A 20,202-nucleotide genomic window follows, 5' to 3' on the forward strand; every position below is an offset into this window, starting at 1 on the left:
ATGACGCAACTGTCAATAGATCTCCATTATGAGGATTATGCTTTTAAGAGTCTGTTACAGTTGGGTGAATTCAAGACTCAAGAGTGTGTTTTACTATTCAGCCTTTATTATATTTTGCAGTTCAGTTATGCTTTCAAGAGTATAGTGTGTTAATGTCTATTATTTAGTCTTTATTAGAGTCTTTTGAGTTCTAGAAGTCAATTGTGTTTTCAAAGCCTATATATGTGGCTGCTTATTGTAGTCCCAGGCAGATTTGGATGAATAAGATTGTGTTTTATTATTTGGCTCATAGTTTGGTTTTCTTAGAATCAACATATTAGAGTGTCTTGTCTAGTTTCAAGTATTGTTAGACTAAACAGAGCTTGGCTTAATGTTCCGGGTATTTTATCCTACTGAACGATAAACTATGTGTTTTATTCTTCATTGCCCACCTAGGTAAAGCATCCACGGGTCTAGATCAAACAAATTATCCCAGGTTATATACAAAATCTTAATGTCACGTCCCTATTTTGGGAGTGTTGATCGTGGGCTGCTGGTTAAAAGAACTTAATGCATATATGGGATTTGCTCCAAGATTCAATGTGTGGGAAATATATGGATGCTCCTTCCGATGGGTTCAAACATGCCGACCCGGTTAAAGTCGGAGAGCTTGTTGCTAGTCGAGGACTTAACGTCAAAGAGGCGAGTTGGCCGCCCTACACACAGGTAGGGGTCTGGAGCCGATCCCCTGATGAGCCCAAGGCAGGGCGAAACCAGTGTATTGCCCCGTTGGATAAGGCTGGCTCCATGGGGATGGAGCACCGCATGGACCAAGTGTGGCAGCCGAATGGGTAGATCCGTGACAGTTGGTATCAGAGCCGAAGTTCGATCAAGAGGCTAGCTCGACACAATGGCAAAGAATGGCAATCATGTTGGTAGTGTTTCCGACGACACGCAAGAGAAGGGTCATGAAGAACTTGTCAACCCGACGGTTCCAAAGAAGGAACGAGTGAAGGACATGTTAGCTGCAATCCACTCACGACTAGCTCAAGTGGAAGAGAGCGTGAGTGGCATGGGAGCCCAGGTGGAAGACTTGGAGGCGGAGGACGCCGCAATCCACACTGCGATCAAAGGCATGATGCTCAAGCTAGAGGAGTCCTTGCGGGGAGAGATTGACAAGGTTCGCGAGGAGTTCATGGGGGAACTCGCCCGGATGCGTGAGGTGCAAGAAAGGGAGCACAATAGCATGCTTGCACGCATGGAGGAGATGCAAGCAGTTTCTGCGCGCATGGAAGCAATGCAAGAAGACCTTGCCCTATGCAAACGCGCACTAGCCACGGGGGCTAGTACCAGCAGCAATGTGGAAGCCAAGCGAATCGAGGTGCCAAAGTCTAAGAGCTTCGGAGGCATGCGCAACGCTTGAGAAGTGGACAACTTCGTATGGGGGCTAGACCAATACTTTGGGGCCGTAGGCATCGTGGAGGAGGATGCCAAGATAAAGACCGCAACTCTTTATCTCACGGACACCGCCATGTTGTGGTGGAGGAGAAGGCGAGGAGATGTCAAAAGAGGTATGTGCACCATCTCTACCTTGATGACTTTGTTAAAAAGCTCAAGAAGCAATTTTATCCCGAGAATGCCGAGGATGAGGCAAGAGCTCGCTTGCGAAGGCTCAAGCACACCGGGCCTATTCGTGACTATGTTAGAGAATTCACGAACTTGGTGCTTGAGATTCCCGACCTATCCGACAAGGATGCTCTCTTCAATTTCATGGATGGTCTCCAATCATGGGCCAAAACGGAGTTAAGGCGACGTGGAGTGCAAGACCTTGCTTCCGCCATTTCCGTGGCCGAAGGCTTAGTGGATTTCTCAAGTCCAAGAGAGTCCACCAAGCCCAAGGAGAAGAAGAGCAACTATGCCAAAGGTGGGGGAGACAAAATCTAACGCAAGGAGGAGCACCGCCGTGAGAGCTACTTGGCACGATTCAAGGATAAAGGCAAGCAACGTGATATGCGGAGTTGGGACAAGCCTAATGACAACAAGTGCTTGTTATGCGATGGTCCGCATTGGGCTAGGCATTGCCCACAAAGTAGAGCGCTTAGCGCACTCTTAGGAAGTCATCAAGATGAGGGTAAAGCTGAGGGTGGCAACGGAGGTGCACACTTGGGATCTTTGCAGGTGCTTAATGCTATCCGCTCAACACCCAAGGTTCAAGCCAAAGGTTTGCTCTACACGGACATCACCATATGTGGGAAGCCAACAACGGCGATGCTCGACACGGGGGCAACTCATAACTTCATTTCCGTGGAAGAGGCACGCAATCTTGGACTCAAGGCAACACATGGAGGAGGCTCCATTAAGGCGGTAAACTCACATGCCCGCCCAATACAAGGAGTGGCTCGAGGAGTCAAGACAAGCGTAGGAGCTTGGAGTGAGAACCTAGACTTCTCGATTGGGCCGATGGATGACTACAAGGTAGTCTTGGGGTTGGAATTTCACGATCAAGTCAAGGCATTCCCGGTGCCATTCGCCAATAGCCTATGCATAATGGATGGCGAAAGATCATGTGTGGTACCAACAACCCGAAGGGCAAAGCAAGACACCAAGGTGTTGTCTCATTGCAATTCAAGAAAGGCATCAAGAGGGACGAGGAAAGCTACTTGGCCATCCTTAATGAGTTCGATGACGAGGAGCCAAGGCCGCAAGATGCCATGCCCAAGGAGGTAGCCGCAGTTCTTGAGGAGTTCAAGGATGTTTCGCCTGTGGAGCTGCCCAAGAGACTAACCCCAAGGAGAGAGATCGACCATGAGATAGAGTTGGAACCAGGGACAAAACCACCCGCCATGGGTGCATACCGCATGGCGCCGCCGGAGTTAGCGGAGCTAAGGAGGCAATTGAAGGAGCTTTTGGACGCGGGGTTCATTAGACCTTCGAAAGCCCCATTCGGTGCCCCGGTGTTGTTCCAACAGAAGAAGGACGGATCTCTTCGCATGTGCATCGACTATAGGGCGCTCAACAAGATCACGGTAAAGAACAAGTACCCTATTCCCCTCATTGCCGATCTTTTTGATCAATTGGGTCATGCACGCTACTTCTCAAAGTTAGACCTTCGCTCGGGGTACTACCAAGTGCGCATTGCGGAAGGAGACGAGCCGAAGACCGCATGCATCACAAGGTATGGATCTTATGAATTTTTGGTCATGTCTTTCGGTCTAACTAATGCACCGGCGACATTTTGCACCTTGCTGAACAACTTATTCCACCCCTACTTGGATCGGTTTGTGGTCGTCTACTTGGACGACATAGTGGTGTATAGCAAGACCATGCGGGAGCATGTGGAGCATTTGCGGGAAGTGCTTAAGGTTTTGCGGGAAAACCAGCTATACATCAAGATGGAGAAATGCTCATTCGCTAAGCCGGAGGTGTCGTTCTTGGGGCAGAAGATAAAGGATGGCAAGCTTATGATGGAAGATTGCAAGGTGCATTCCATCCAAGAATGGGAACCACCCACCAAGGTACATGACTTAAGATCTTTTCTTGGGCTAGTTAACTATTATCGTTGTTTTATCAAGGGATACTCGGCGAGGGCTGCACATTTAACCGACCTTCTCAAGAAGAACAAGGCATGGGAATGGACAGCGGAGTGTCAAGAAGCCTTTGAAGACTTGAAGAAGGCAATATGTGAGGAGCCCGTACTTAGCCTACCGGATCACTCCAAGCCATACGAAGTGCACACCGATGCTTCCGACTTTGCCATCGGTGGAGTTCTCATGCAAGAGGGGCATCCAATTGCTTATGAGAGTCGGAAGCTCAATGACACGGAGTGGCGCTACACCGTGCAAGAGAATGAGATGACTGCCGTCATCCATTTCCTTCGAGTGTGGCGACATTACTTGCTTGGGACAAAGTTCATGATCATGACCGACAATGTGGCAACAAGCTACTTTCAAACCCAAAAGAAGCTAAGTCCAAAGCAAGCAAGGTGGCAAGACTTCTTGGCGGAGTTCGACTACACCATGGAGTACAAGCCCGGGAAGGCGAACGTGGTAGCGGATGCACTAAGCCGCAAGGCGGAGTTTGCAAGTATTTCGCAAGTCACTAGCCCATTGCTAAATAAGATCAAGGAGGGACTAAGGGTAGACCCTCAAGCACAAAGCCTCATCACCTTAGTGAAGGAAGGCAAAACTCGGAGGTTTTGGCAAGACGACAACCTTCTCTACACGAGAGGCCACCGCATCTACGTACCGAAGTGGGGCAGCTTACGAAGGGAGCTAACCAAGGAATTCCACGATTCCAAATGGGCCGACCACCCAGGTATGAAACGCACATATGCCTTGCTAAAGTCCATGTATTATTGGCCAAGGATGCGGGACGGGGTCGAAGAGTATATGCGGACTTGTCTAGTTTGCCAACAAGACAAGGTAGTCCAGCAGCAGCCGGGGGGCTTGCTAGACCCCTTGCCCATTCCCGAGAGACCATGGGAGAGTGTCTCTATGGACTTCATCACTTGCCTGCCGAAGTCCGAGGGGTTTGGAAGCATCATAGTGGTAGTGGACCGCTTTAGCAAGTATGCAACGTTCATGGCCGCATCACCCGACTGCACAGCGGAGGAGACAGCAAGGCGAATTCCAAAGAACATTGTCAGCGACAGAGACCCGCGCTTCATGGGGAGATTTTGGACTGAGCTGTTCAAGATGTTGGGGTCAGATTTGAACTTTTCAACAAGCTTCCATCCACAAAGCGATGGTCAAACGGAGCGCGTCAATGCTCTCTTGGAGCTATACTTACGGCACTACATAAGTGCCAATCAAAAAGATTGGGCCAAGCTTCTAGATGTGGCGCAGTTTTCCTACAACCTGCAACAAAGTGAGGCCACCAACAAGAGTCCTTTTGAGATCGTTTTGGGACAGCAGCCTACTACCCCTCTATCCCTTGCCACTCACTATGAAGGGAAGAGTCCAACCGCATTCAAGTTCGCCAAGTCATGGCATGAGCAAGCGGAGTTAGCTCGAGCGGCATTGCACAAGGCTGCCAAGAGGATGAAGAAGTGGGCGGACAAGAAGAGGAGGCATGTCGAGTTCAAGGAAGGCGACCTTGTACTTGTGAAACTCTTGCCGCAACAGTTCAAAGCCTTTAGGAAGGTGCACAAGGGACTTATCCGCAGGTATGAAGGGCCGTTTGAAGTTATCAAGCGTATAGGCAAAGTTTCGTACAAGCTCAACTTGCCGCCCAAGTTAAAGATACATCTGGTCTTCCACGTGAGTATGTTGAAGCCATACAATGAGGACGAGGAAGACCCATCGAGGGGAATATCGCATCGGGCACCAACGGCGGTAATCACCAACTTCGACAAGGAAGTCGATGAAGTACTCGCAGATCGGGTCATTCGACGTCGAGGCGTACCAAGTTACAAAGAGTACCTCATCAAGTGGAGAGGTCTGCCCGATACGGAAGCAAGCTGGGAGTCTGAGGATACGCTTTGGCAGCTCAAGGACATGATCCAGCGATACAATGAGGCGCGATGCGGGCATCGCGAGATTTGGTGGGGGAGAATGTCACATCCCGCCAAAGTTAAGCCAAATTTTGCCTTGAGCATTCTAGACGGATCCGGAACATTATGGAAGATCATAGAAGATCCTAGAAGGTGATAGAAGTCTCATGAAGCCTTGAGACATTTCCGAACTTCTCTAGAACCTTGGAGAGGCTAGTAGAACTAAACCATTCAAGAGTTCTCTAGAAAACTCAAGGATCATCTTAGAGTCTCTTAGACTTGTGTAGAGTTAAGTAGAGTTCTCTAGAATTATCTACAATGTACATAGTCCTAGAAATATCTAGAACTTGTAAAGTATGATGAGGAGGCCTATAAATAGCAAGGCACCCATCTCATTTGCTCCATCAAGCAATCTAGCAAGCAAGCTATCAAGTAAACTTGTAAGTTCTCTTGTTCAATATAAGTTCTCTTTCGAAATATTCTCTTGCCTTTCAATTGTTCTAGTAGGGTGTTTGCAAGTAAGGCTGACTTAGCATAAGGGAGTTGCTAAGGCCGCACGAGTTGAATAGCGAAAGAAGTAAGCTCGTGACAGTTGGTATCAGAGCCACCTCAACATCGCTGTCGTTGTGTTCGCCAAGCGCTCACACGTGTCGCCGTGTCCCCAAGATACGGGGGGCTCTGTGGGGGAGTCGAGTAGGCAGGGTCGCCTCAAGAAGGGAGAACCGAACGAGAACATCCGTGGCAAGGGCCAGGACGAGAGAGATCCGGCGCGAAGTCATTGTTGGGTGGAAGATCTTTGGGAACTCTTTTTCGTCGCTCTAGGCATCGCGGGCGCACAAGGGTTGCGCAGGCGCACAAGGGATGCGCGGGCCGCAAGGGAGGATGCTGTGTACGAGGACGTACACCAAGTTTAGTGGGGGAGGATGTCACGTCCCTATTTTGGGAGTGTCGATCATGGGCTGCTGGTTAAAAGAACTTAATGCATATATGGGATTTGCTCCAAGATTCAATGTGTGGGAGATATATGGCTGCTCCTTCCGAGGGGTTCAAGCATGCCGACCCCGTTAAATTCGAAGAGCTTGTTGCTAGTCGAGGACTTAACGTCAAAGAGGCGAGTTGGCCGCCCTACACACAGGTAGGGGTCTGGAGCCGATCCCCTGATGAGCCCAAAGCAGGGCGAAACCAGTGTATTGTCCCATTGGATAAGGCTGGCTCCATGGGGATGGAGCGCCGCATGGACCAAGTGTGGCAGCCGAATGGCTAGGTCCGTGATATTAAGCTGCCATAATTTTTATGTGAATCTTTAGTAAAATAGTTACCCTTTTCTTTGATCTTTAGAAGCAAAGGTATAATTCATTCTAGTTTGGCGAACATGCAGCCGGATTTGCTTCATTCCTTGGGTTAACAGCAAGAAGCCTGGTACCATTAACAATTCCATCGTGGTTTTGGAAGCATCTGTCAAAAAAATTCAACATAGATATGGGAACATGTTAAAGTAAGTTAGTTACTAGTATGTAGTGACTTAGTATTATTGTTGGTTTTTGTGCACATAATATAGAAAAAGAAGATATGGCAGAATGATTTTCCATTGATACAATTGACAATATATACATTACTTCTCCTAGACCTAAACGTCTCAACCAATAAAGAAGACTTTATAAGGTAATTACAACTAATGAAAGTACAACTATTACATTGATACAAAAAAGATACTAATTGAGCTAGTGGTGAGTAATTTTTGAGTTTTCTCTAATTGAGCTAATATATATATATATTCTTATATAATTGTGTTATTCCACCATATGGCCTCTGCATTCTTGCTGCCAAATCTCTCTGAATCCTCAAAAGCCTATCTCTTTGATAGTGATACACATATCCTATTCTTGTTTCTTTTACTTCTTCTGTATTATTTGTATTCTTTTCAAATTCATACATAATACATACATTCATCTTCATTCTTGCTACCATATGCTTATATAATTTTGAAAGCCTCAAAAGCCTATCTCTTTGATAGTGATACACATTATTCTAACATGTTATTGCAAGTTTCTTGCTCTAATTTTCAAAAACAATTAAGAGAAAGCATGGCGGAGCAAGCAACTTCACAAACTCAATCTATTCAAGATGGTGCTCTTGCTAAAGTTTTAGGGCCTGACGACGAGGGAGAGTACGAGGTCTTGGATTTGGAGCAATTCCTTCAAAGGTTGAAGGTAGCACACATATGGCTAAAAAAATTACTGTGTTGGGAAATGCATTAATTGCTAATTCACAAGAGATGAAAGACTTGAGGATGCTGGTAAATTAGCTTCTTTCAGCTCACTCAAGCAAAGGAGAAAAGAGGAATGTAAGCATTCATGCCCCAAATATATCGTGCAGTGTCCTTTACTTTCTTGATTCGCCCAATCTCAAGGGTAGAATGTTGAGCACTGCTGGGTTTAGTTTATCCTTTATACTAATAACTCCAAGAAAGTTATCTTCTCTGTTTACAAACTCGAAACATATATAGCATATATGTCTCCGGAATTCGAATGGATCGGGTCCGGTATGTGTGCTTCAGGGCCCAATATGGTTATATGTTTTTGTAGTTCTGCATCAGTCTAAAATGCACAAGGAGCTGCACAGTGACACTGAAGTAACCCAACACATTTAAGCAAGTCAGCAATAAGAAAACACCATATCACTCTCAAGCTTGGCTGGACAAGTCCCCATCTAAACTGCAATAAGGAAGTCGATCACTAGATGCTTAAATGATTTTGGCTGCGGATTAATTGTTTGAGATAGATGGTTTTCTGCAGCAGCAAATAATTGGATGAGTCCCCATTACTGATGGGAGATCAAGGCACACTCCATGCTTGACTGTTACCCATCGGAGATATAACAAGACAAAACTTGACCTGGTCTGAAAGAACCATGTACAAGTGTGGGTAGCACTATTGGTCCTCTACTCATAAATAGTAGTGGAGTTTTTTTCACCAACAGTCCCTCAACTCTGGTGTACCTACCAATGTGATACCTCAACTCTTAATCGTACCAATGTGATACCCAGACTCTAGTATTGCTATCATTGAAGTACTTCCGTCAGTTTTTTTCAACTTTTCCGTTATCTTGGTGACGTGGCAGGTACGTGAGGCCCACAAAGAGGGTTAAAAGACAAAATTAACCTCATCTGAGAGGAGCAATGTTTTTCCCGCCCTTTACCTTGAGAAAGACACCCAACAATTCCAATTTTGGCGCCAATTTTCACTCCATACTCCTTAATTTGTGTCTAATATCTAAACTAAAGAACTACCGCCAACCAGTCGACCACAATCTGATAAAACCTATATCAATCTCATTTTCTATTTTTACCCTAGCACTTGTTAAACTAACAGAATAAATATATAAATTTATATGGAACATCTCATTTCCACAATCTCATAAGAATATAGAAACACATAACTTAACGAAATTCAACTACATGTACCATTAGTTCTTACAAGCAAAAATCATGGCAGATCAACATAAAAGGTGGCAACTAATGGTACTTAAACATGTATTTGAATTTCGTTAAGTTATGTGTTTTTATATTCTTATGAGATTGTGGAAATGAGATGTTCCATATAAATTTATATATTTATTATGTTAGTTTAACAAGTGCTAGGGTAAAAATAGAAAATGAGATTGATCTAGGTTTTATCAGATTGTGGTCGACTGGTTGGCGGTAGTTCTTTAGTTTAGATAAGAGACACAAATTAAGGAGTAGAGAGGGAAAATTGGCGCCAAAATTGGAATTGTTGGGTGTCTTTCTCAAGGTAAAGGGCGGGAAAAACATTGCTCCTCTCAGATGAGGTTAATTTTGTCTTTTAACCCTCTTTGTGGGCCTCACGTACCTGCCACGTCACCAAGATAACGGAAAAGTTTTAAAAAACTAACGGAAGTACTTCAATGATAGCAATACTAGAGTCTGGGTATCACATTGGTACGATTAAGAGTTGAGGTATCACATTGGTAGGTACACTAGAGTTGAGGGACTGTTGGTGAAAAAAACTCATAGTAGTGTGTGACTTCGAACAGCTTGATTTAATTGACATTGTTTGATTTGATACATAATGGATAGGACAATATATAGCTTAGCTCACATCTGTAGCTCTTACGTCTAATTAATTGATTTGTATCATTTTTGTCAACTATGTATAGTTAGCTTTCTGGTTGATCATATTTTTGAATTTTGAAGTCTTATGGTAAGTTCAAAACAAGGAATATTCTCAGGCACATTAACACTTCATGTAGAAAAAGTGAAGGATTATGCTTTCTATTGTAGAAAAAAAAAAAGGAAATCAAGTTCCTTCGATCTGAATCCTGATAATTAGTATGTTAAAAAGTAAAAAGTTTGATTTCAATTCTTTCATTCACTAATAATTTCCAGAAATACTTAGCTATATAGTAACGCATACACACAGGGCGGATCTAGGGCAATGGTGGGGGGTGGGGGGACTCAACTCCCTCTAAATGTCATATATTCATATGGTGTAGTTTTGCATGCTTGGTTTTGAAGTTTTGTGAATATCAAGCTCACTCAAGATCAAATTTTAACAACTGCATATTTGTGTGTCTATTTTTCCATTTACATCTAATATTTCTTGATTTCTTCAACATGTAATTAATCTATTTTATTTTCATTGTGAATTAATTTTGATTAAGGTTTTTGATCAATTCTAAAAAATTTCTTTTGCAATTGACTAAACTTATGATAATTTTGAATGGATTGCTATTTTCACATCATCAATTCTAAAAAATATATTATAGTTGAATATTTTATGCACTACAAATTTTTATCACTTCCGCTATTAAGAAAAAAATTTAAGTTCCTCCGAGTTGTTAATCTTGGATCCGCCACTACATACACAATTGCACAGAGAGTGGGAAATCTATGTTTGAAAATCACGTTGAAATATCTTTGTCCGATAACTCCGATCCATATGTGTCATCACTGTTATATGCGGATTATAACTTTCATATATAACATTATCAAACTTTTTAACCAAATATTGTTCATCAGATATGGTCGATATATATCATCTCTTCAAACGTGAGCTTGCTCCTGAATCCTAATGATATCAAATATATAACTTGTTTTTAACAAGATGATGGCGTACATACAGTGTAGAACACATTATCCGACCTGATTTGAAACTGCATGTAGGCTATAGTTATAGTTTTCCTCTATATGTAGCTAGATACGGACAATCATATGCAGATGAAGAATAAAAACCAAGCATAATATATAATAGAGTACGTAGTACCTAGCAATCTATGGCTAACACAGAATAATTGGTTTCTCACTTTCTCTTGTTCTACATTACCGTACATGCATACAAGACAAGATACACATCGATCAGTACAGAGAATTTGATCATGAATGCGGGTATCTTCTTCAAAGCCAAGAAACGTCGATCGTCGTAGTCGTTATCCTGAATTCCTGATCGACTTGTTCAATCAACTAATCGAACGAATCATCTCTAAAACCATGGCAATACAGATATATTGCTTCATTGATGTTAGTACATACCCAATTGGTGCAAGTAGATCGAAAAAGTCAATCGTACATAAAAACCTTTAGTCACCATCTTTATCTTCAATCCAATTCGATCAACATTTTACATAATTTCCAGGCAAATGAGTACACACTACATCCTATTCATATATCCAAATCTACAATAACAAACAATGATCGTTCCCTTCCTTCGCAAGCAAGACGACTATAAGTCTATGAGTTGTAGTAGTTTGCACATAACGGCAAACAATTCATCTTCACGACTTTTACTCAAAGGTCAATGGTCCCGATTACGAAAGCAAAAACTAGAAAAGAACGAATTTTCTTAGGGGGAGACTTTGATCGAGCTCTGTTACATTAACGTCTGTACGTGTGGAATCTGGTTTCTACTATCAAGTTGATACACCGTGTAGCTTTCGTTGACATTACATGTAAGATGGGTTAAGAAACTATAGGGACCAAAAACTATATATTATGTACGTAAATGAATGAGTATTAAGTGAAATTGATTGGAGGAAGATTAAGCTAGAAATTAAAGGGACCCGAGGATGTTAAACAAAGGGAGCATATGGTCCATGGCAGTGTCTCCTTCGGAATGGACTAACGTGGAGCATCATGTTAGTTGTCACCAAGGACTAGCTAGGTCTCTCTTGGTCCCTAATTTCTTAATGTGTGCTTGGAATGTGGGGTGGGGGGCACTTAAACGAGGCTTTCACATGCCCTAATAGCTCCTCGCTACTACAAACCACGTGGTGTACGTTCGTTCTAGTTGATATCTCAACTTAATTAATCACCCTATACAAGTAGAGTGACAAAACGTTTTGTTAATAATTAGCATGTTATGTGGTTAATTTGCTGTTTGTTAGAATCTAGATCAAAAATGAGAATATGCAATGTAAATGGATAGTTTGACATATATAAGTTTAAGAAAGCTATCGGGGGTTAACTAACATAGTCTATCTTTGTTGTTGTACTACAAATGTCTTGAGATTTAATGCATAAAATGGTGTTATGATTTTTAAGGTTTTGATATATTGAAAAACCTACTATATACACAACAACTTCATTCAAAATGGCAAGATTTATAATTTTAAAATAAAAATTACTCAATCACTGGTCGAGTTGGATATTGATGCAGTGATGCTTAAGAGTTTCCAGACAGTGAATTTCCACAATAAGGTTCGAGGTGGGTTCGAGGTAAATCCTCACAGATGTTTGGTTAAAGTTAAACTATACAAATGTAGGACACTTACACTAGTTGAAGACTTACGTTAAATCAAATGGCTTATTTGTCTTCATATTCTCGGCTAAAACCCGGCAAGTGGTCCCGACCCTGTTGCTAGTCACAAAATTGCATCAATCCAATTGTATTAACCAAATGAGATATCATAGTTTCTAATTGATTTTGGAGACTGATTAGTTATCTAAATACATTGCAGATTTTGATAAAAAAAAAAAGGGGTATTTCATTTCATACCCATTTTTAGTGCATGCTTTTAAAATAAACCCACATATTATTTAATTATAATTTTACTTAAATATTATCAAATAAGATACTAAATTGTCTTTCGTTTTAACAAAAATTACATATTGCCATTATTTAATTCTAATTAGTCAACTTTGGTATTAATTTTTTTTTACCTTAATTATAGATTGAATACGATTTTGCAAGTTTCCTTTTTAACTCATCATTATTATCAATAGATTATATTCAAATACCTTAAGATAATGAATGTAAAACTTATATTTTGGTGATTTAAGATTTCAATTATGTTGTTAACTTGGAGAACTTTGTTATATAAGTCTTTTTCTGATTTTTTAAGTTTCATTCATCTATTAAGTAACCTAAATTAAAGATATGTGAGACTTTAAGTGTTTAACCTAGTAGTAGGTATCTCTTTAATGACAACCTAAGAATGAGAAGCATATCTATTTAGAAGGTTCATGTAGAATTCCTAGTTCACAGATATATATATATATATATATATATATATATCTCATCTATAGAAATTTACCTTTTATTGAGGAAGACAATATATAAGTGAAGTTTAATATGCCTCTTTATTAGATGTTATAGTGTATGTATATACCTATGATTCTTGTCCAGAATATTGTTTAATACCTCTTACAATGAATTAATGTGATAATATGCCTAACAAGAAGGAAAAAACGATAATTCAATAAGAACAATATGTACCTCATAATGAGAAACACTTACCGAATCAAGATCGTTTGGTACCTTATATACCTTCAAATGAATTTCTCATATAATCTTCATATGACTAGCTTCACATTAAAAATTGATTTAAAAACCTAAGATTAGGAAAATTATTTAATATAACCTTTTATATGTTAGAAGGGTAGATTAGACTTATACAAAAATAAAAATCAATAATAACAAATGATTTTGGGTGTAGAATGAAAGAAAAAATGGATGTGGGCTTAGATTTAAAAAAGTGCTCCATTATTGGGTTTAACTCTAATTTTCTCTAAAAAAAAATATCAAAACCGCTCAAATTTTGCTCAATATCATTTGATCTTGTGGCACAGTCTCCCCTTATTAGGTGGGAAGTCGTGAGTCAAACTCAGGCAACAAATTCGTTGTGGCATTTTAGTTATTTATCTGGAAAAAAATATCACTCAAACTTTTAATAAATTGTTAAAATATCTCCAACAGTTCATCTAAAACGCAAATAATTTCTATAGTAGAAAAAATATATATTAATTTTTAGCTCAAATAGCTCTTTTAAATCGTATTATATAATAGAGAAAGTGAGAAGAAATAAACAAAATATCTAGACACGTAAATTTTTCAACATGTATATTTTTGAAAACAATCTCTACACTTTATTTGTAAATCCTCATTTATTATTCCCATTGTATATGCAAAAGGCCTCCAAAAATTCATTGACAGTGTCCCTAATTAGATCTTCAATTATATGTGTACATACGTTCAAGAAAATCCTAGGATGAAATGTCTATACGTGTTTGTACATTTGTCAAACTATTTAATGATGTGGTAACAAACAGTTTGTTTATATGTGCTCAGGTTTTATGTCTCCAGATGCAAAATTCTGGTCGAGTAACTTGGACTGGGCTGCTGGTTGGTGATCGACTAAACCTCCCAGATAGGCTGACAAAGGTTTACATATAAATGATTGATGACTCGCCATTGTTTCACGTAATTAATCAAATACAATGTGTATAATTAATGTCTCTAATCCAAGTTTTAGGAATGTTACATCATAGTAGTTTCTTCCCCATTATTGAGTGATCCACCTACCCATGAATGGCAAGACAACATCACCACCAAAGGATGAAGAAACCTACACCATAATACTGACCGGTCACTCACTTTTTGCCAAACAGAGCAGAATCGAGAAAGGGCTCGAACATCACCTACTCACTTTGTCACGTCATATTTATACAGGAAATCACTTCTGTAAGTTCTATTGCAGTAAATGAATTCATGAAGTGCTTTCTTAAAACTTCTTCTTATTCTTCACATCTCTCTTAATTGAACAGTTGGGAATAATAAATCTATGCCAATTACAATGGGAATGAGATTAGAAATCAGGTAGCAGAAACTAAGGGCGGGAATGTGGGTTACAAGTTGTTAAGAATCATTATTGCTTGCTTTATTAGTTTCCTTTTCCTAATCCACCCACTTCGATCAATATTTTTTCTGTCTATGCTGCTTATTTTTTAGTAGCTTCGTCATTTTTGTTGCAAAAAGAAACACCCAGTCCCCACTGACCAAGAGACAAAGGCATTATGATCCAAATACACTATTTATATATCTCAATCAATCGCCCACGTAGGTGGAGAATCTTCCATAGAACATTATGCGCTGATCAAAACATTTATCATGTAACATTGTAACAGCTAGAATTATGAGTTGGGTCATTAAAATCCCTTATTGTATAATTTCATCAGGCACCATTTATTGAGGATATGTAGTTTTTGTTCTATGTATTTTTAATAATAGTAGCGTTTTTGATTATAGAACTATGGCATGAAATTTCAATTTTATAAGATCGTAATTAGTAGAATTGATCTGTAACTTCTACACATTTTGGGCTCGATTAGTATTAGTCATTACTCAAGCTTGTGTGTGTGTGAGAGAGAGAGAGAGAGAGAGAGAGAGAGAGAGAGAGAGAGAGAGAGAGAAAGATTTTCAAATGTTTGACTTCTAATTAAAAAAAATTGTTTGCTCACTAGGGTTGTGAAACTAAGCAAGCTAGACACAAGAGCTTATAAGAAAAAGGTTAAATAGTGTTGCGAAAATTGGCCGACATTATTAGCTGTGCTTACTACAGTCAAGCAGCATATGGACCCGGGGCAAAGTCCAGGGCCGGACCTGTGGGTCAGTTCGCCCATTTTCTTCGATATTTGCTTGTCGGTAACGGGTTTATGAACAAAATTACTAGATCATACTCTTAATATTTGTTTCTTTGTTATTTTCTTTCTTAATTACAGTTTCAATTAATTATCCTATATCAATTCCTGATTAAACAATTCCAGGTCGTTGCGAGCTCGTAGAAGGTACAAAGCCCTAAAATAGAGTACATTTCATTTTGAGTAAAACTTGGGGAGTGTCATAGTCTTCTCCATATGACCATATCTTTGCTTTGTGTTGGGGACGGTGGGTAAAGCGCGTACAATTATTATTATGTTGATTTGATTAGCTGATTTTAAGAAAAATCAAATTGAAATTCCATAATTATAATACAAGTTGCTATATATAGACCTCGTCACTCCCAAACACAATAACCATATCCAACATTCCACTCCAAAATACAAAACCAAAACCTCCACTCTCTTCCATCTATCTCCTATAGAGACATCATCTCCACTCAAACACCCCAAACCCATCTTCAAAAAACTTTTGAGTAAACCATCTTCAAAATTTTAATCCAAAGCCAAAACCAAAAACTCCCCTCTCTCTCTCTCTCTCTCTCTCTCTCTCTCTCTCTGATCTTTTGCACTTTATACAAACAGCGAGATGTGCATGCTGTCAACCAAGGCTACGTGTAACTCCCATGGCCAGGACTCTTCTTACTTCCTAGGATGGCAGGAGTATGAGAAGAACCCTTTTCATGAGGTCAGCAACCCCAACGGGATCATTCAGATGGGACTTGCCGAGAATCAGGTAATTAATATTTCTGGCCGAAAAAATCACCAATTATTGTTCCTTGACGTGCACTCTTGAACCTTCCTCACGTTGTACGGCCATGTTTATATTTGATTTACAGCTCTGCTTCGATATTCTCAAGTCGTGGCTAGCCAAGAATCCAGACGCAGCAGGATTCCAGAGAAATGGAGAATCCATTTTTGGGGAGCTTGCTCTTTTTCAAGACTACCACGGCATTCCAGAATTCAAAAAGGCATTGGCGGAATTCATGTCTGAAATCAGAGGAAACAAAGTCAGCTTTGATCCCAACCACTTGGTCCTCACCGCCGGTGCAACCTCAGCTAACGAGACTCTTATGTTTTGCCTCGCCGAGCCCGGAGAAGCATTTCTTCTTCCTACTCCATATTACCCAGGGTACGTACTCGTTATTGTGTATAGTACGTAAAAAATCTTAAGTTTTATATATACTCAATGTAGAGTTACTGATCTTAGTTACTTGCATTTCTTCCAGATTTGACAGAGACCTCAAGTGGCGTACCGGGGTTGAGATTGTGCCCATTCACTGCACTAGCTCTAATGGCTTCCAAATTACTGAAACCGCTCTAGAAGAAGCTTGCCAAGAGGCTCAAAAGCGTAATTTGCGAGTCAAGGGCGTTCTGGTTACCAACCCATCAAACCCATTAGGAACAACGATGACCAGAAATGAGCTCAACATGCTCTTTAGCTTCGTTGAGGACCAAGGTATTCATCTGGTTAGTGACGAGATATACTCCGGCACTGCTTTTAGCACCCCAAGCTTTGTCAGCGTCATGGAAATTCTCAAAGAGAGAAAGTGTGACGATAATGGTTCCGAACTTTGGAACCGAGTTCATGTAGTTTACAGCCTCTCCAAGGATCTTGGTCTACCGGGTTTCCGAGTTGGTGCTATTTACTCCAACGATGACAGGGTTGTTTCTGCAGCAACAAAAATGTCGAGCTTTGGGCTCGTCTCTTCCCAAACTCAGTACCTTCTCGCTGCCATGCTATCGGACAAGAAACTAACCAAGAACTACATCTCCGAGAACCACAAGAGGCTCCGACAACGACAAAAGAAACTTGTGTCGGGACTTCAGAAAGCCGGCATAAGCTGCCTCAAGGGCAATGCCGGTTTGTTCTGTTGGGTGGACATGAGGCACTTGCTCCGGTCTAACACATTCGAAGCTGAAATGGAGCTTTGGAGAAAGATTGTCTACGAGGTCCGCCTGAATATCTCCCCCGGATCCTCGTGCCATTGCACGGAACCCGGTTGGTTTCGAGTGTGCTTTGCTAACATGTCCGAGGACACTCTGGACTTAGCAGTGCAACGTATGAAGGCTTTTGTAACGGAATATTACAATGTCCCCGAGGTGAATGGACACCAACAAACCAGCCGCTTATACCACTCCAGAAGACGGTCACTCACTAAGTGGGTTTTCCGGCTATCATTCGATGATCGCAGCCCTATCCCCGGTCGTTGAAAGATAGCCTGGTTCGACTGCCACAAGAAAGCGGAAATTGTTGAAAGGAAGCACATTCTTAGACTACATTATTGGCTGAAGTATTTTTAGCCTGATTTTTGCCATTGTTGTTATTATTTTTTCCAAATGTACGTAGAAAAAGTGCACTCGGTCCAGCTTATGGATTTGAAGTGGCTTTAGCTGTTCAACTGTATCCATAAAAATATCATAAACACATTACCTCATGTTTAAGTGATAATAAGCACACAACAAACATATAAGTGGATAAGAAATTACTAATCTCGATTGTTCATGTTCGCCATTTAGCTTCAACAGGGAAGCTTCTCTGCAATACTCACTCTTTAGCACTCACTTGTGAAAAATGTATTTGTGTGTGTTAAGCTTGCATAGTGATCCCATTATGTACTACTCAGACTTCTTGTGTCTCATCTCATAAGGTAACTCGAGGTTATCTAATTAGTTTTTATGTGATAATCATGATATGGAATAATATACTATTTGAACTCTTTTTATTAGATAAAAAGGATAATATTCAAGTTAATTATTTACCATTTAATCTCTTTTACTTATTTCAAAAAATGCATGTGTGTTGGACTCTTATGAGATATTATTGAGCCCATATTATATTTAACTATAACATTAGCTTCATTTGTAAATCTAGTTTGATGAGTCATTGCGTGGCATCCACCAGATTTTCTTTGTGTCTTCGTAACCATAATGGGATTGTGATTACGATGTATTATGTTTAGTATTACATCACGGCAATGCGATTAGTTGTACTACTGTGCCTCAGATGTTAACTTATATTTATTCCAGATCATGTGACTTACAGTGTGAACTTAATCTGTTTGCTTAATAGTCAATTGTCATATGCACAAGTAATGGCGCCATCTTAGTTTGCGGCTTCAGAATTAAGACCCTGTCGAGCGTCCACGCACATTATTACTACCGACGTTGGCCGGCGGATATACACTAATTCTCGGTCGATCGCCGTAGCTTAACAATTTTTAAGCCGTCTGTGTATGAAAGTTTACTTTTAATACGTTCTCTTTGCCCCAGCACTTTTCGTTAATTATAGTTTACGATGTGATCGACGGAAGAGTTTGTGTGTGTTGGAGGCTAAGGAGTCAGAAGCCAATCAGCATACGTATGTGTGGTTAGGGTTCCACTTAGGTGCCTCCACTTGGAGTACTTCATATTTGTGTTCATTGAAAACTAAACGAGAGAGTGCAAATGAAGAATGCTGAAATCTTTGGGGTTGTTCAAAGGTGGAATATGATGCAATCATCTACGTAATTGTGTTTATGAGGAAGAGTTGGTAGCAAGGAAGCTAGGTATAAAAAAAATGTCGGGATTAGAGAACTTTTGTGAACTTTCTGGCCGGTAAGATTAATTCGCTTCAAAAGTTTGTCTTGTGCATAGAGCTGTACGCGGGTTTTCCGACTTTTCCCAATGAAGTGTATGCTCGATCTTTGACATATTATTACAAGATATATCAACTTTTTGTTTTTGGTCTGATATTACAAGACACTTTTGAGTTTTTAGTCACCCTTTATAAGGAAACAATTGACTTTGAGATGGTTTTTCTTGTAATTCCACACATTAGGATCATGGTTAGGTCATGAACAAACATTGTCTTGCTTTTTCTTTCGATGATACAAACAAGAGAACTAAAATAAGTACAACACAAAACCTCTAGAAACTTTGCTTCTTAGTATGGGGAGGCAGAATCGGAGGAGTGTTGACGACACAAGAAAGAGAAGATAGTGAAACTAAATAGAAGACTTGGGAGTGCCTTATTCCAAAATTCTTGTCACATGCTTGATGTAGGAAATTTCCTCAGTATGTTAACTAGTCACTACTCACTATCCCAGTACCCCGTCAGTTTTATAATAATCAACAAGCGCTGAAAGCTAATGGCATAATTAATTAAGTGAGTGATTTTGATAGTCATGGACTCATGGATTGTAGTCAAAGTAAATTCTGCATGCTAGAGCTGGTTCTGGTTTCCAATATCATATGCATCAGTATACCTTCAAAACAAAAATATCATGCACCAACTCTTATTCCCGCAATTTCTGAGATTTTGAAACAACCACATTATCGATTCAAGCAGATCGAGCGACTACCAATTTTTTGTTTAGTTGAGTTTGAGTGTTTGACTATCACATGATTACCTCCTAATTTAGTTAACCTTAGTTCGTTCAGTATCAACAACCACTTCGATCCCATGTGACAGGGATATTTAAAATGTTGCCACCCCTTGTTGACATAGATGTTACATCACATTGTAAAAGTGCATGAGAATAATAATAATCGAAAAGAAATGGCTTTGTACCCATAATATAATGTTTATATTAATTAAAGAATAATTAATTCACCTACCATGATCGATCGTTGCATGTTAACTCATTACTAATGACGAAAAATACATTAGTAAATTGAGATTTGGTATCAACTAAAATATAAAAGTCGGAATTTTTGTCGATATCAATCTCCCTTCTTGTTGACTCTATGCATGTGCCTCCGGAAAAATAGTTTTTGCTGCATAATTCTGCATCAATCTATA

General features: G+C 40.2%; 1 protein-coding gene across 1 annotated transcript; it reads left to right on the forward strand.

Annotated features, from left to right (window-relative positions):
• Positions 1-15,907: 15,907 nt before the first annotated feature.
• Positions 15,908-17,680, forward strand: LOC126785234 (1-aminocyclopropane-1-carboxylate synthase). Its single transcript, XM_050510860.1, has 3 exons — positions 15,908-16,155; positions 16,259-16,551; positions 16,649-17,680. The coding sequence occupies exons 1-3, from the start codon at positions 16,009-16,011 to the stop codon at positions 17,631-17,633; spliced, it is 1,425 nt and encodes a 474-aa protein (XP_050366817.1). The 5' UTR covers positions 15,908-16,008; the 3' UTR covers positions 17,634-17,680.
• Positions 17,681-20,202: the final 2,522 nt, after the last annotated feature.

Source organism: Argentina anserina, chromosome 1, assembly GCF_933775445.1.
Source record: "Argentina anserina chromosome 1, drPotAnse1.1, whole genome shotgun sequence".
Classification (NCBI taxonomy): domain Eukaryota; kingdom Viridiplantae; phylum Streptophyta; class Magnoliopsida; order Rosales; family Rosaceae; genus Argentina; species Argentina anserina.